The sequence below is a fragment of the Kogia breviceps genome, chromosome 16, assembly GCF_026419965.1.
Source record: "Kogia breviceps isolate mKogBre1 chromosome 16, mKogBre1 haplotype 1, whole genome shotgun sequence".
Taxonomy (NCBI): domain Eukaryota; kingdom Metazoa; phylum Chordata; class Mammalia; order Artiodactyla; family Physeteridae; genus Kogia; species Kogia breviceps.
The window spans coordinates 61,627,575-61,645,817 of NC_081325.1; the positions used below are offsets into that span (position 1 = coordinate 61,627,575).

Sequence of the window (18,243 nt, forward strand, 5' to 3'; positions counted from 1 at the left end):
CCTAATTATTCTGCTGAAATAAATGGCAAAAACACCGAGAACTTTCTTACATGTCTCTGTAATCTCAATTCTGCCTAGCTTACTGTTTTTCTAAAAATATAGTATGTGTTCAATCAGTATTTCTTAGTTGATTAGTTTTTACTGAACCATCAATCATTCTCAGTGGTGTTTGTGATTTTATCCTTGTAAGACAAATTGTTTTAGAGATTCCAAGTGAATGAATTGGACCAAGTAATCTCTGATATTCTTTTAATGAGAATGCTACTCTATGATGATCAAATCAATCAAGGAGAGATCTTGGTAAGACGAAAAAGAACTTTTGGAAAACCTAGGGATTTATTAGCCTTATATTAACATAGAAGGAATTCTAGTAGAATAAAATTCCACAGATAAAAATTATATATATTTACTAGTAAAAAAAACCCTGATAAACTATAAACAGCCTTTTGTGTTACTGAATGTAACCCACTAGGTTCTTTGGTATGGCGCGGTGTGGCCGAGGAGAGCCTGTGGTGAATAGCACATATTCTGGATTCCAACGCCTGGGTTTGATTTCTCATTCCACCACTTAGCAGGTATGTTGGCCTTGGGCAAAGCCACTTCACCTCTCTGTGCCTGTTTCCTCATCTGTAAAACAGTGATGATAATAGTAACTACTTTACAGTGTTGTTATAAAGATTAAATGAATGAATTCTTACCTTTAAAAAGCACTTAGAATATTTATTATAAAGATTAAATGAATGAATTCTTACCTTTAAAAAGCACTTAGAATATTGCCTGGCATCTAAGCACCATACACATACTCACGGTCATTCTTCTTGGTCTTCTTATAGAGTTGACTTCCAAGCAGGCTTTCCACACTTGGTGGCTGGTAGGTTCAGGTGGCAGTTTTTTTTTTTTTTTTCCCCCTACTAGGATACATACATAAAGCTTTGCTTGAAGTCCGTGAATTTAAAAGCAGCTAATTTTTTCAGTTTTCATTTGCTAAGAGAGCTTCTCTAAAAAAAAAAAAAAAGAAAGAAAGAAAGTCTAGTATTCATGGAATTGATGTCAGAAGCCAAGTAAGCACTATTTCATCGAAGAAGTATCTCAGCCATTGCACTGGAATGATTTTAGAGCAAGAAATCTAATCAATCAACACTAATCAATGCTGAAAGTGCTGCCTTTGATATCAGTGGTCATTCAAAAGTCCCATGACTTTAACTAAGACTTAAAATTATTCACCTCTATCTCTTGACAAGGGTTCAAATTTGAGAATAAATTCCCATTAGGTGTTTAAAGCATTTATATTCTCCCTGGCCTGATGCCTTTAAGTAGTTTTGTTTGACTGGAGGAGGACTGTCTTCAGGTGCCTGTAGATGATGAAACACTCTTGTCATTCACAGTCTTAGTGTTAAGTCAATCATATTTCAAAAATACATCTGGCCCTTTGGCTTATGGTTTCTAATGCAGTCCTTTTGTAAATTGACAAAATTCCTTTGTCATTTTAAAATCACTTAAAGTCTTCATTTTTCTATATTCCTTGTGAGAAACTCCCCTGACCACTTTTACCCTAGTAGTTCTTTGAGAAATGTTTTAAAGAAATTCCAGAAGTGGTAAAGCTCAGAAGGGCCCTTATAGATACAAAGTACTGAAGCAAAATATGATGCTAAAGGGTAATAAGAGAATAAACTGGACTTTGCTGTGAAAATAAGAATGTTATAAGGTTTAAATGTAATTTTTATGACTTCTAAATATTTTCAGAAAATCGTAATGTTACAAAAAAAATGTTCCAAAGCAGCAAACATACAGCAATTAAAAAAAAAATAACGTCTCATGTATACTCTTTTAAAACCTAAGTGCTATGAAGCCTCTCAATTGAGATCTTTAACTATAAATAGTTTTTTGCCTTTGGTATTGTGCCCAGATCCCATTTCATGCAATTCGAATACAAATTCCTATGCATTGAGGACCTTGATTTATACGGAAGTATTTATTTGGAAGTATTCCCAGTTGGTGTTTCTCATCTCTTGTCTTCTCTAGGCCTCTTCGTACATTCGCTCTTTTCAGCAGACTGCAGTTCCCCGGAATGGATTGGGAGAGCGAGGTCGGGTACCGTTTTATTGTTGTTTCCTGGCTCCACGCAGCGCCTCTCTGCTGTCTTTCCAGCGTGTAACACCGCAGACAGGCTCCACGGGTGAGGCCCCGGGCGGCACGCGGGGGGCGTGGCCTGACCACGGGGCGGGGGCGGGGCCTGTCCGCGGAGCTCGACTGGCGGCGCGTCCCAGGTCGGCCGCTTCTAGCCTAGCCCTCGGCGACCGCGGCGGTGGCCCTAGCCAGATACTCGCGGGCTCCGTGCGGCTCCAGCCGTTTCCTCGCTCGCGCGGCGCCGTCTCGCCCCGCTGGAGAGGGAGACCTGGCGGCGCTCTGCCCGAGAACTCCGGTGTCTCAGCCTTGGGGCACCTCCGGAGAAAGCCAAGTTCCCGCAGGGGAAGCCGGCGTCCCATCCCACCGACAGATCGCACCTCTTGGGAACCTCGACCGCCGAGCCTTTTCCAGCGCCTGCAGCTCAAGGCACGCGGGGAGAGTGGGGTCCACGACGGGGGGAGGAGTGACCAGGACACCGATGATGGACGCACAGACCTGGCGCGTGGGCTGTCGCTGTCTCCTCCTTCTGGCTCTCGTTGGGTCTACCCGAAGCGAGGGCTTGCAGAGCTGCGAAGAAGTTCGGAAACTTTTCCAGTGGCGCCTGGTGGGTCCTGTCAAGGGGCTGCAGGATTCGCCGCGGGCAGGTAAGGCGCGGACTGTCGGCGCGCAGCTGTGCGTCTGGGCGCGGGCTGGGGCGTCCGGAGCGCCTGCCTTGCGCTCCCCAGGTTGTCAGAATGGCCCTTTGTGGGAAGATGACCTTTGAGGCTCTCCGGCCGCGCAAGGTGAATCCTGGGGAGGCCTCTGGGGAAGCGCGGCGTGAACATCCCGAGCGCAGCGCAGCTCCGGGGGCCCCCTGACTCCGCCTGCGGCTGAGCCGAGCTCTGGGCGTTTCCTTCCCGCCCGGCTCCCTTAGTCTCGGCGGATGCGCTGGAAGAGGCTGGTAAACCTGCCAGCGGGGGACAGCGCGGCCTGACCGCGTTTCTGTTTCGCGTGGGAACTTCCCCAGTGCCCCGCCGGGGGGCCTCGGTTGGCTGCTTTCTCGTACGGTGGACGGAGTTGGGTTGGTCGCTGTAAGTTTGATAGTAAAAACACAAAGCTGCCTTATCCTCCTTTGCTGGAGAATGGGGCACTGACAAGGGCGGCCTGTCTCCTCTGTCATTAAGACTCGCCCTCCCTGGTGTGACCCTTAGCTGCCCCTCCGCGCCCGGGCATCAAGCCCTCCTTGCAGGAACCTAAACTACCCCGTGTGTCTCTCGGAACCACTGGGTAGATGCAACGCCTGAAAGATGTGCCGGCAACAGGCGGTCAAACAGAATGCATGGGGGAGCCACTTGACATGGGTGAGATCTTCCAGAGATTGAAAGGGAAAGAATACAGTAAGTGTGGCCAGCGTCGATCCTGCTTCTCGTAAGCGCGTGTGCCTGCACCTTTACCCTGTGCTCCGCGCCCCCTCCGCGCAAATTTCCTTCTGCGGGAGGGATTTCCAGTTTACATTCGGTCTGGAAGAATAGGTCTTAGTTGTCAAACGCGACAGCAGGTGTCTGGAGCTAAGATCGATCTTACTGGAGCAGTGCACCTAATTACAAGGCCAACACACTGACAAATGCTGTGAGCTTATTGGTTGGACGAAGAACTTGTGGAGGATGCTTGGGTCCTCTGAGTTTGTATGGTGAGGGGGCTTGCTCTTAGCACTATGGAGCTGTAGCTCTTTCGCTTGATTTCTTTGCTGGTTGTCAACTCAGTTCTGGAGTCATCCCACAAGGAAAATCTGGCCATTTGAGCCCACCGAAACCATTTTAGTTTACAAGACTAGTCTTATAAACAAACACACAAATAGTTATTTGAATACCTATTCGGTGCTAGGCACTTTTTCTATACCACTTGAAACAACATAGTTGGATATTCTCAGCTGAGGGCAGTTCTGTTCTCAAATGATACCACCCCCTTGTAAACCTGTTCTTATTTCAGTGCATTCGTTTCATTAAAAAAAAAAAACAAACACCCTCACTTGTCAGTAGCTAATGCAACTAAAGTGAGTGTGTGTGTTGGGGCAGGGGACTTGGTGAGGGCATTGAGCTGTGAAATCCTCACCTGAACCATAGATTTTGCCCCCCAGATCCCATAATTTTGGCTGATATGTTCAGTAAATGTTGACAGTAAGGCCTTGATTTCACCACCCATCTCGTATCTCAGTATATCTGGTACCTGCTAAACGTAATACAGTGACTAGAAGGTATTACATTTCTAGAACCTTGTGTCTGTTTCATCTCTTTTGAAGAGGAACTTTGCAGCATATCAGTCACTGGCATAACATTTTACTGAAACTGGAACTCTGTCCTACAGAGAAGGAAATGGTTGTACTTATTTGTGTTTGATATACATGACACACAAAAAAGAGCCAGGATGGCAGGCATCTTCTTTTCTAAGGCATTCTGGATTATTTCCCCATTGCTAGTACCTTTCTTTATCTGGCTTAAGGGCGATGGAGGAATCCTAGCAGCACCTACTCAAGGGGCCATGCAGGGCTGCACTCTTAGGGACATCAGTGGTGCTGGTGAAAAGAAGTACTGAATTCTTTTGCTGTTTGCATTAAGAAAAAGTCACGTGAAAATATTATTCTGAATCAGAATCACCCAATAACAGGCACTTACATCTGAATTTGATATAATTCTGAAGTTTTATCGTTTCTCTATTGTTGGTCATTTTTTATTTGAATAATTAAATGAATATTAAACTGTTTCTTTTAACAGGCACTCACATCTGAATTTGATATAATTCTGAATTTTTATCATTTCTCTATTGTTGGTCATTTTTTATTTGAATAATTAAATGAATATTAAACTTTCTTTTAACAGGCACTCACATCTGAATTTGATATAATTCTGAATTTTTATCATTTCTCTATTGTTGGTCATTTTTTATTTGAATAATTAAATGAATATTAAACTGTTTCTTTTAACATTGACGTCTCTTTTCTTTCCACTAAAAAAACTTTCATTCCCCATTTGAGTAAACCACACATACCACATAGTTCATAAATGCTTTTCTTTATTTTTGCATTTATATGTGATCTATAATATTTAGCTTGATTGAGTGTAGTAGTTGAATCTTATTTTCTAAAATTATCCTCAATCTCAAGAGAGAACATAGTTAATATCTAACTAGTCATTCTCACATAAGAATACAAATATTAATATTCTTTTTAGCAGGTGTGTGTATTTAGCACATAGGCTTTCATTGACTAAAGCTAATATATTTAAATTTGATATTTGTTTTCCTTGAAAGTTAATTTTTTTAGTGCTTTCTTTCATTTCTTGTCCACAAGTAGTTAATTCCTGAGATGCCTGCCCAAAATGCCACTTTTAAAATATAAGCAGGTAGAATAACTTTTTACAGTTTCATTCTATATTTGTGACTTTTACATCTTCTGAAAACTATGTTACACAATTCGGAATTACTAAAATGGTGAGAACAGCCATTTAAGCTGTTTCTCAGATTCCCCTCACCTTTGTTCTCTACCCTGCTCCAATTCTTGTAAGCCTATTGAGCTCCTAAGCATGTTTGGATGAGAAATGTAAAAAAGGAGAGAAGGGGCTTCCCTGGTGGCGCAGTGGTTGAGAATCCGCCTGCCGATGCAGGGGTCACGGGTTCGTGCGCTGGTCCGGGAGGATCCCGCATGCCGCGGAGCGGCTGGGCCCGTGAGCCATGGCCGCTGGGCCTGCGCGTCCGGAGCCTGTGCTCCGCGACGGGAGAGGCCACAGCGGTGAGAGGCCCGCATACCGCAAAAAAAAAAAAAAAAAAAAAAAAAAAAAAAAAAAAAAAAAAAAAAAGGAGAGAAGGTGTAAATGTGATTAGAATTACAGATTTCCCTGTGTTCTGATTTTAATTCCTAGGTAGTAGTCAAGGTGCCCTTTGCTCTTGTTTATTTCATTCAGAAAAGAACTGTTAGTGAAAGTGTCTTTTAAAAGGTCCTTTTATTTTTATTTTTTTTATTGGGGAGAAGGGATAATGCTTTCCCATTGACATTCTCTTCACACAGGCATTGTTCACACATGCATTATTTCCTTTTTTTTTAAAGGAGTTAATTCAGAAAGGAGAAGCTTATAAAAATCCAAGGCTACCTTCAGATTTTATATACCAACTAGTTTGTAAAATGTGGATGTTGCTTGACACAGAGAGTAGTGTGTGAAAGATAACTTTTTCTTGGTAGCTTTGGCTGTAAATGGTATAATAAAAATAAACTCGATGTGGCAAAGTTAAATTCTAATACTATAGGACACTTTAAGTAGTGTGCTATAGTTCTTTTTTTTTTTTTTTTAAACTGCTTTCATTATAATCCAGTCTTATATTGGCTTCAAGGGCAGTGTTGTTTTATACTGATACCCAAGAGAAACAATCTGCTTGGTGACCTTGGAGTTTGGAATTATAGACATTTGGGTTCAAAACCTGGTCCTGGCACCTATAGCTCTGTGACTGAGGTTTATTGGTTGTCCTCTTTGAACCTCCATTTTCTCATCTGTAAAATGGGAACGTTAGTTCTCAAAGGCATGTTGCATAGATGAAATGCAATAATACATGTATGCAAAATAGCACAAATCTAGGTACATAGTAAGTGCTCAAAAAATGTGTTGCTGTTATGACAGTTTTTAATTTAATGTCTTGATTGTAACTGAACTTGACCTTTAAGGGTGAAATTTTAGTTTTGGATCTCTATAAATCAGAATGTGTTTTATAATAACTAGTTTTTTAAAAGTCACAGATGATTGTTTTTAAAACTGGGAAATATGTTTCTATCTAAAATGATACTTACTAGGTCATGGTGAACACTTTGTTTCTTTTCATGAACTAATGGAAAATCAAAGAAACCTATCCGAAATGGTATTTCTTAGGTTATGGTGAATATTCTGCTTTTTTGTGGACTAAGGGGAATTCTGAGAAAGAAACCACGCTGCACTGCACCACTGCTAGCTGCAGCACCCATAGCCACTGGTTCCACCACCATCCCGCTGTCTGTATTCAGGGAGGTGAAGGAGTGTGTATGAGATGCGGAAGGGAGTCACATCATTAGATGACTGGTGGCCATAGTCATTCATTGACAGTAATCTCAGTTTGGGACTCTTGTTTCTCACGAACTAACCCCTTTTGCTGCTTGGGTAGCACGGTTATGGTGATCCAAAACCATAAAAGCGACCCACAGGCTGATGTCGGGAAGGTTGGTAATAACAAGATTGTCTTGGGTTGAAGTCCACCAGCCAGGAACCACCAGAAACAGGATGATAGTCAAACAAACTAGGTCTTACTTTCTGCAGCGAAGGAGATCGCACAGCTCAGGAACTGTGGGTGCCTTGGTTAAAGGCAGTTGAAAAGGGGCTTTTTATAGGATTTGGCTTTGTGCTGGGTGATTACAAGGGTTTAAGGAAGCAGGGCAATTCAGGAATTGAGCATCTTCATAACTTACTTAGGTGTTAGGAAGATTAAGATGGGGGTAGTTTTCTTTAATGAAGAAGCAGTAGTCACTCTTGCTGATCAAAAGAGGGGGATGTTTAGTTACTTTTGTGGTTGTAGAGAGTCCTCGGGGCTCTCCTGCTGCGTCACAGGTCTCAAGTGGCTTTGTCTCATCATTGTTTTCTTATTCTGAGCATGATGTCTCTGTTGAGCTGTAAACATCAAGCTCTAGTTCCAGTGTCAGGGAAACTTGTCACTTTCTCCTCTGGAAAATCTGGCGTGTGCTTTGATGTATAAGAAAATTGATGTGTTTCTTTTTTTTTTTTTTTTTTTTTTTTTTTGTGGTTTTTGTGGTATGCGGGCCTCTCACTGTTGTGGCCTCTCCCTTTGCGGGGCAAAGGCTCCGGATGCGCAGGCTCAGCGGCCATGGCTCACGGGCCCAGCCGCTCCGCGGCACGTGGGATCTTCCCAGACCGGGGCACGAACCCGTATCCCCTGCATCGTCAGGCGGATTCTCAACCACTGCGCCACCAGGGAAGCCCCCTATGTATTTCATTTTTATCCAGGCTTTTAGTGAAGCTTCATAATGGGGAAGCGAGTATGATTTTCTACTTTTAGGCCATAGAGTACGACTCTCCGTCAGGGCCTGAATTGTACAAATCACATTCTATTCCCTCATAGTTAAGTTTACTAACGAATGTAAATGTTGTGTGTGTCCCCGTCGTCTCTCCATCCCAAAATTTAAGCTCCTTTTTGCCAAGTGTCCAACATCCTGTATTTGTATAATCGGCTTTAAGGAGGGGTGCAATTTAGGAAACTTAAGAATAGCATTTTATAATTATTTTATACTCCCCCCAACCATGTTTCCAGCTTGCTAGGACTTTCTAGAATATGGAATTTGGCTTGTCTGGTAAGGACACCTTCCTGGTCTATAACACTTCTTTTATCATTAATTGGTATGAGACCAAGAGTAACATTTCAACAACCAGATACTACTTGTGTAAACAGACATGACTTCTAAATCAGTGGCCTCTTGATATAACTGTTCAAGAAACCACAAATTCATTTTGTTAAAATAGAGTCATGAGAGATTTCATTCATATACTTTGTTGAAATAGATTGTGAACGTGGTACCCTCGTTAACTAACAAGAGCGATTCATTTTAATAGAGAGTAGCCATTTTCCATATCTACCTTTCTTTTGCAAAAGCCTGACCTTTAGAAGACGAGACACCACCAATTGTGCCCTCAATCCTACTTTTCAGCTTTAGAAATTTCGAATTTTACCAGTGGTACTGCTAAAATCATCCTAAAATGATTAGTCATTCTTCTATTAACCACAACAAATATCACAGTTTTTGAGCCTTATCAGGTTCACACATGGCTGCCATGTAGGTTGAATGTATAATACACTTTTTCAGAAAGAAAATGAGATTTTGTACTTTCATGATTTTATGAGAGTCTGCATTTCTCTTGAAAATTTAAAATACTGAAAAGTACAAAGAAAGGAAAAATAATTTTACCATCCAGAAACAACGACCAATAACCCTTTGAATTACCTTTTCAACACCCCCATCCATCCTCTGCTCAGCACATAAATATTTTTTGAAAGAATGTAGAATCACTGTTTCTTTCTTTGTAACATGCCTTTTCCAGTCATAAACATCCTTCTAAATATGTATCTTTTTAGTGACTAAGATTCTACCGAATCGCTGTACCATTACTTGAATTCTCTACTGTTGTTGGAAATACAGGTTTCTAATATTTCCTACCATAAAGTCACATGGCTAAGGACACGAAAGGCAAATGTGCCAAACTCACCCCACTCACAGCTTTGCGATCGCCTTATCTACATTCATTCCGCTTCAGGGTTTTTCAGTGTCGGCACCACTGACCTGTGGGGCTGGATAAATTCTTTGTTGTTGGCAGAGGCGGCAAGTGCTGTCCTGTGTATTGTAAGGTGTTTAGAAGCTTCCTTGACCTTTAGCTCCATGGATGCCAGTAGCAACGCCTTCACTCCCCCACCCCGCCCCACCAGTTCTGATAACAGAAGATGTCTCTAGACATTGCCAAATGACCCAGGAGAGGCAAAATCGTCCTGACTGAGAACCACTAGCATAAATGTCCAACCTACGGGTCCTTCACATACACACATTATATAGCTGGCTGGCTTGCAAGCCTCAGGTCTCAGCTTAAATGTCAGCTCCTCAGAGAAGCCTTTCTCAAGGTTCACTGAACTCTGTTCCCCGCTGTTTCTTTCATGGCACTTTTCATGGTGCCATATTTCTTTTCTTTTTACTGTTGATTTTTCACCACTGGATTGTGTGCATGTTGAGGATAGAGAACGTGTCTACCGAGACTGGTTTCATGGATATGAAAGGTATACAGTCACACAGGGTCCCACACTCAGAAGGGCCCTGTGCTTGGTTTAATGTCCTGCTGTTACCATCTTGAAGTTTGAAAAAGGGTCCTGTGCTTCCTTTTTGCATTGGGCCCTGCAAATTATGTAGTCAGTCCAGCTGTGTACCTTGTTCACTGTAGAATATCTGGTGCCCAGAACAGCGGCTGACACAAAATAGGAGTTGAAATGTTTGTTGAATACTTTAGCAAAGCTTCAAGGAACCTCTTATTTCATCTTTTGAACCTCTCTGATTCTTAAGTTAAACTTTAGAAGTCAGTCCACAGGTATTGAACACCCAAGATTCTATTGATACAGTGATTTTTTTTTATGTTTTATGGTGTTATATAAATGAGTTAAAAATTGGCCCCTATGTCTTTTACTTCTTCACAGCTGGTTAGGACCATTAGCCCAAAGCCCACCGGCGCCAAACTCAAATTTTTACAGTTCCAGTTGCTTTAAATAGCTCAGGTAAACATATTTTTAGTCGTTTAGAGCATGCCTGCTTTGCAAACCCCACAAAGCTGAACTTAACTGCTAGCCATATAGATAAAATAAACTCTGGTGCAGTGAAAGACCCCAAGTTACTGCTGCCCTTTGAAGCTCTTTGACTCAGAGACTTCCCATCTGGCTGCTAAGCAATATCACCTAGACACCGGGACCCCCTCTCCAATACCCCTCTCTCCTGGGATTTCCCTTGTTTTCTTCCTCTTCTGGGTGGCGGTCCTGCACCAATGTCTCGGCAGGTCTTCTGCTGTGAGGGACATCCGCTCTCAAGCAACCTGTCAAAGTGGCACCCAGATAAAGCTCATTTTTTGCATACTACTGCCATCATGAGGTCCTGTCTTTTCCTGGACCAGCCCTGAACTCCTCAACTCACCACATACAGATCAGTATTTAGTTATTTCTAATATAAGGTTGGGACTCAAAAGTAGCAATACTGATTTTAAATGTGTTTCTTTCCTTCTGCTAGACTATAGGCTACTTGAGAGCAGGAACTGTGATTGATTTATCTTTTTTGTTCTGTGATTGGGCCAAACTTAATAAATCAATTTTGAATTTTAGAATTAATCTTATATTCATAGTTACCCAACAGGCTCAATTTATTGTGTTTAATTATGTTTTTATGCCTGATATTAATAGGACGAGAAACGTAGATGGTGAAGTTTTGAAAAATATATTCTGATCTGGGCTTAGTTGTGTTGTTGAATAAATTGTTTATGTGGAGTTAATATCTTCTTATGTAACTGCCACAAATGTTATAAAGTGACCTAATGCTTTTAAGTTTAAATTTAAAGAAATTTTTATCTATCTTAGCTAACATTTTTGCAACGGAGTACATTAATTGCCAAATCAATGTCTGAAAGAAAGTTTCCTCAAATGTCTTGCAAGGGAAGGAAGATTATTTAACATTTAAGGATTCATTTGCAGTTGTTATCACCATGTAGACAGTGTGACTGATCTGCCTTAGAACATTAATTGATCTATTATTGGAAGAATGGAGAAAAATAAAGGTGACCAACTATAATTTACAATTGGCTGTGGGTTGGTCGGTTTGTGTTTTAGTTGAATATAAGTTTTGCAAAATTGTTTCTTTCCATGAGAAAATTAATAGTAAGGAACTGGAAGATGATTTGGTTTTTCCACCTCCTACCCTGATTAATGCCATGTTGGGAAAAAGTACAAATCACTTATCTATGGAATTGTTCCTGAGCTGGGAAGATTGTTTGTTAAAGGACACAGACTTGGGGGTCTAGATTCCACGTGACCAGGTAGAGAGGCCACAGTCTTTAAGAGGAAGCAAGAAAATACCTGCTGTTAAATCACAAAACATGATATATGGTAGCAGGTATAATTTGTCTCTAAAGTATTTACAACAATTCCAATTTTAGAACTACTCACCTAGCCTTTAAGACTTCTTTTCAGTGATATCTTAGGAAAAAATTTTTTTTTCCTGTGTGAATTGTGGTTGGTTATTTTTTAAGGATATCTTAGAATTGGTTTTAGGAAGTTTTACCTAAGTAAAGGATTACTTAAGTCAATGCTAATGAGACATGCATATTCTGGTATGGTTCAGCTAGTAACTTAAATATCTTTCAAATACAGTCATATTTAAAAGCTAGTGAACATTTCTTGTTTCCTAATTGAAATTGCTTATTATTCTTTTTAGGATAATGGGTTTGAATTACTGGTTTTCCTCTCCTGTGCTCCGATAATTAGATTTACTTTAGTCTTTATAATTCTGTATGGCAATATAATGAAATAATCTTCGGCAGCTATCTTTTTAGAGCTCATAGTCTTTTGTTTTTCCTTATAGTTTCAAGGGACGTTAGTTCATAATTCCTTCAGTATAGTATTCATTTTGGGAGAGGCTAAGAACTGAGAAGAGAGTTGGATAAAAAGCATATCAAGAGTGTGACTTCACTGATCAAATGAACGTAGAAATTATTTCTGCATGTCCTTGTTCATAGCATATATACTCTTTAAATGGAAGATTGTCAGTATTAAATTACCTGTTCAGATTTATTTGCTTTTTGAACAACTCTCTTATTTGGTAAGGTTATATCAAGTTACGTTTGGTTCATTTTCTTTTGATCATTGAAAATGTCTGTGTTTAATGAGCTGAAACTGAAGTAGGTCAATAAAGTGAAGAGATTAATAGTCTGTTCTTCACCAGGCTTGGAATACATTTTACTCTGGGGGTGAAAAGTCATTTTTAAAAAACGATTTTTTGATTAACTTCAAAGGTAAAGGAAATAGAAATAACATTGAAAGAGTCAAAAAGCTGAGGAATCCACGAGTTCTGCAGAGTCCTCTTTATTTATCAGGTGAAGATATGGGGGTGTGGATTTGAATAGTTAAGAGCTTTAGTTGCAAAACAAAACTAAAGGTTGCTTTTTACCTTTCTAAGTTTAGGGTCACAGATAAGCTTGAAGTTGTTAAATATTTAATATTTAATTTATCTTTGGACATATCTTACATAGAAAACAAGGAAAAATGGTAAATATGACAAAGCATTGAAAAGTTGTCATGGGATAAATAAATGGGAAAATGAGACATTTTAACTTATAATTTGTCCCATATTATGGTCACATATTTTAGTGAATACCAATGAATTTCATTCTGAAATAGCTTGGTCTTGACTATATCACTTATTAGCTATGTGACCTTCAGCAGATAACTCAGCCTCTCAGAAAACGTTTTTCTTTCTTCACAGGGATAGTATATAGGCTGTTCCTTTTCCCTTTTAGTGGTTTATGAGGACCGCACGGTATGGTGTAAAAGCTTTGTAAACAATAATATAATCCACAGTAATATAGTTAATTCTATCAATACTAGAAATGTAATTCTTAGATACATTTAAAAAATTCTTTATATGAGATCAAAGAGCAGGCAAAGTAGAGATCCTTTTTCTTCATGCTAATAAACTTCTAAACTTTCAGATAATTTTCTCCCATCACTCAGTCTCAAAAGTATTGATCCTCTACTCACAGAAACGTAGTCCATCCTTTCATTCATTATTTTAGTTAATAAGTTACTTAATTGTTTAATTCTAAGGTAAAATCAAATTTGTTTATTCATATTGTGTAGTTTAAGATCTAAAGACTGGTCTTTTGTGAAATAATGTCATTTAAATTAATTCTATTAAGATCAAGAGGGAGGTACTTTGCCTGGAAACATGCTGATCAAATGCAAGCAGGGAGAGGCTCTGCAGCTCGTGATTGACGTCATTAGGGGGAGTAGGAGTTAATTTTCTACTGCGTTTTATCACGTTCTTCCATGTCATAGTGCTGCTGGGTCTTTTTGTGTGTCTTCTGCATTGGGGATGAGAACATTTTTTCCATTAAAAAGGCACAAAGGTGGAGCATCCTGGTGAGTCTCTGCTTGTCCCTTTAGATGGACTCTCCATCCTGCCCTGTCCCTGGACGACATCAAAGGCATTCTTGCCGCTGGAAGCCCTTGGGAAGCAGTGGCTGGAGAAGAAGACTGAGCAAGTGGAGTGTGGTGCATTCCAGGTCTCACCTTTTGCGGTCCCGGCAGCCTGCCTAAGTCCCTTTACCTAAGCACACAGCTCCTCTCCGGCGACCTCACTTCTCTCTCTGGATTCTGGTAGCTACTTTCTCCTCTTGTCTCCTCTGAGGTAGTAACAGCCCCTTCTCCACAATTATTAGCCAGGGAGGATTGCAGTATCCTTTATAATTTTCCTATACCTTGCCCTTTATAAAAAAATTTATTGAATAATTCTATTTGAGATACCAATTTATTTCCTTTCAAGATCCTTCCTGTATGACAAAACTTTACATGCTTTAGATATTTAAACCCTTAGCTTTCAGAGGTCATTTGATTTGTAATTAAAATATATAGAAACACAAATCTGTTCTAGAGTCGAATTATAAATGCTTTTAGAAGTTCTAATCAATGATGATCTCTCTGTTCATATTCAGGTACCTCGTGATCATGCTTCTGTTAATTAGTTGTTTCTTTCCTTCTATTTTCCCTCACCCCTTTTATGAAGAACACTGGTGCTGGTTAACTCTTTAGGTTTCAGTTGGAAATTTGACTAAATAGATAACACCCCAGAATAAAACAGCAGTTTAATCCCCACTGACTCCACTAATTCAATCAACAACCAAATCTCACAGAATCTATTTTACAAACGTCCCCGTAATTTCTCTACCCACCACCATTGCCACCACCATGCTTTAACTTAGTGCCTTCTCATGGCTGGATTACTCAATCAGCCTACTTATGTTCTTGGTCCTTGCCAGTTCATTTCCCAATTAATTCCCAATGAAAGTAAACCTTATCTTTATTTCTCATGTTAAATCCTTCAATGATTTCCCATTGCCTTTCTCTAAAAAACAAACAAACAAACAAAGAACAGCAAAAAGAACAAAATAGTCATTCTATTTGAATATGTAATTTCCGTATAATCAAAAAATAAAATACACATCACAGTGAAATAAATGGGGGAAAAACTGTCATTTCATCTGTAATACACAACAACCAAAAGGTTAGCATCCTTAATCATGCATGAGCTTTTATAAATTGGTGACAAAGACACCAGTATTCCAAGGGAAATGAAAAAAGAACATAAAGAGGAAATTCAAATGATTAAATGACTAATAAGGGTATGTTAAGATGATTGACTCAAGAGTAAGAGAAGAAAACCAATTTCTCAGGAATATCACATTGTCAAAGATTAAAAGTACTGATAGCTAATGCTCCTGTGATTGTAGCAAATAGAACACTCTCATCTACAAATACTGAGAGAGAAGACTGGTGAAGACTGTCTCTACATTCAGGGAGAGTTTTGCATATATCACTCAAAATTGAAATTTTGTATACCCTTTGCCTACCAATTCCAATTTATAGGAAAGTGTTCTAACAAAGTAATTGGACAAATTTAAACGAATATATATACATACATAAGCAGGTTTATTGCACTTAGAATCCACAGCTAATGTAGATGCCTGTTAAAGTTTATTAAATGATAAATTATGGATAATCATGTGGACATTAAACCCAGAGAGGTAGAGCTATGTAACCAAAGTGACTCATGGCCCTATTGAAAGGATAAAGCAAATTATGGCTCCACTTAAAAAAAAAGAAGGAACCTATTGCGTATCAATTTATGTGCAAACATACCCTAAAACAACATGCAGAAAATGCCATTAATAGTAAATAACATTGGAAAGTAGAGTTAGGAAGAGAAAAAGAAGTTAAGACGTAGAAATATACTTTATAAATTTCTCTGTCCTTTGAATTCTTGAAAAAGATGATGTTTTTTCAATGATACAGATTTTTAATTTACCCTGTGATTAGTGAAATTAATGAATGTATGTGATTCACACTTATGGGAACATTGAGATGAAGCTATTGCAATTCCATGATCTGAGCATCTCTGTGTAATAATGAGTTCAAGGCTCCTGGGCTTCAGTCCAATGGCAGCAATGAAAACAGGCAATCCCATTGCTCTTTATCCTAATGGTCTTGACTTCTTTGATGTAGCTTATCAGACCCGTCGTGATCTGGCTTCTTCTTCAGCTTTATATGCTCTTTTTCTCCCCATTTGGAAAGGTTGGTTTTGATCCTGAGTTACCATAAATAAAGTTGTTCCTCACAGGTTATTTCTGGAAGTACTGAGGTGCTGTAAACTAACTTCAGAGCCAGGAATTATTTCTGAAGTTATCTCTGAGTCAGGATACCTATTTATGGCCATGTCTTTAAAGGCAAATAAAAACAACATTTCTCTTTTGGACTGTTGTGATAGTCTATTGGTTTATTGGTCCAGCTTTGTCTTCATTGGAAGTCATTTTGCATACTACTTAAAGGTGACCTTTCTAAATGATAAACCTGAGAACATTCCCCTCTACATCAATTCATATGTTCAGATTCAAGTGACAGAAGCCCAACCAAAGCTGTCTTAAACTAAAAACGGAATGCATTGGAAGTACATTGAGGCATCTCAAGGGATAGAGAAGACAAAGGAAGGGCAAGGATTCAGATGAGGTAAAGAAATGCAAATTGGGACGAGATTGTTTACAGATTTCTTATTCTTTGTGGCTATTGGCTTTATTATTATTATTTTTTTTCCTGCTGCAGAGCAGCCATGTTCATATAGCAGAAAATATGGTTGCCATATAGCTTCTCCCAAAGGAGAGAAACTGGCCCAACTCTTTTGCTTTTACAGGTTAAAAATTTCAGGGAGAGTATCACATTATAGCGTACGGAAGGTTTTTTTGTTTTTGTTTGTTTTTTTTTTCAGTTACCACAACGATGAGCTGGGAGGGAAGGGAAAGGAGGTCCTAGAAAACGTGTTCAAGTCATACATACAAATCCAGAGGTGTTTGACACACATCTTAAAACATCTTGCATGGTTCCCCAGTGCTGTGGCAAAAGCCCAAACTCCCACGTATTGCATTTAAATTTTTCAGTGATATAATTCCTGCCTTCTTTTCCAGACTTGTCTACTTATCTCCACTTTCTCCCATCTTACCTCCCTCTTGGGAGAGGTAATCCACCTTGGGTACTGTGTCTGGTATGTTTTTACTGAGTATGATAAAAATGCAAGGCCCTGAGTACCCTTTACTTGGACCGTCTCTGTGTTGTGTTTGCAATAAGCAACCTTGAGGGATAGTTTTTCTCAGGACAAAGACCAGATGTTTTGACTTGCTATTGGTGAATCCCCTAAAAGATCAGTGTTTCTCCGCTGTAATACAATCCATAACATATGCTTGTATTCATATAGAACCCCTGTGGGGCAGAGTAACCAATATGATACTCATGCTCTTGCTTGATGTGCTGAGAGTCTCTTGGTTTCTGTCAGCATCCATGAAACAGTATGTTAACCTGGAATGAATAGATAGCCAGATTTCTCCAGAAAAGAAGGATTTATTTGGAATCAGCAGTGAATTGCAATTCAGGGTCTGCAACCATGGCAAGCCACATGCAAGTCCACATGGCAAGGAAAGGAGAACACTTTTACAGAGGAGAAAGGGAAGTTGGGAGGGCTGTGGTAAACAAAGAACTTATTGCTTTTCATGGCTGATTCTTTGCTGGGAAGTAGAAAGAGTCTTTTCTTTTTCCTGTTAGGTTCTTCTATCATTGAAGGGCCTGAAAGCTCCCCCTTTTGGTCTCCTGACTCTGTTTCGTTAAGGGTCTGTTTACTCATTTTTTTCATTTCCCCCTTTTGATCAAGATCTTTCTCTGGAAGCATCACTGATCAAGAGTCAGGTTTTCTAGTTTCAGTGGTCTTTGTCTCTCAATGTCAGGAATGACCTTTCCTGGATGTAGTGTCTCATGTTGGAGGGAAAATGCACAGATTGGAAACCTATTGAGGTCACGTTTGAGGAACAAGGAGGGGTAGGATGGAAAACACTCAAGCACTTTTAATCTAAAGTCCATGTATTTTCAAGATCATAGACATTGGAGATCATCTGAAGTGCTATTTCATTATCGAAAGTTTGATGCCAAACTGCCAGCAGGCCTGGTCCAGGTATCTTCGGAAAGCTGCCTTATCAGATGTTGTCTGCTTCAATTCTGGGAAATCTTTGTTTTTGGGTCACCAGATTATGTGCAGATCTAGTCAAGGTTCAGTGCTTTCTTACATGTGAATCTAAGAGTCTCTTCCTTGGAGTTTGGTGATATAAGGGTTGGTTAGCAGTACCTTATGGGGCCTTTCCAGAGGGGTTGCAGAGAGTTCTTCTGGAAGTATCTTTTCCAATAGACAAAATCTCCAGGTTGCAAAGTGTGATGCTTAAGGTCTCTGCC

At 39.8% G+C, this 18,243-nt stretch overlaps 1 protein-coding gene across 1 annotated transcript in view; it reads left to right on the plus strand.

The window, feature by feature from the left end:
* Positions 1–2,239: 2,239 nt before the first annotated feature.
* Positions 2,240–18,243, plus strand: part of GPC5 (glypican 5) — a 1,282,790-nt gene continuing 1,266,786 nt past the window's right edge. The window contains exon 1 of the mRNA XM_059041775.2: positions 2,240–2,771. Coding sequence (XP_058897758.1) covers positions 2,606–2,771 — 166 coding nt within the window. The 5' untranslated portion in view covers positions 2,240–2,605. The remainder of the gene's footprint in view (positions 2,772–18,243) is intronic.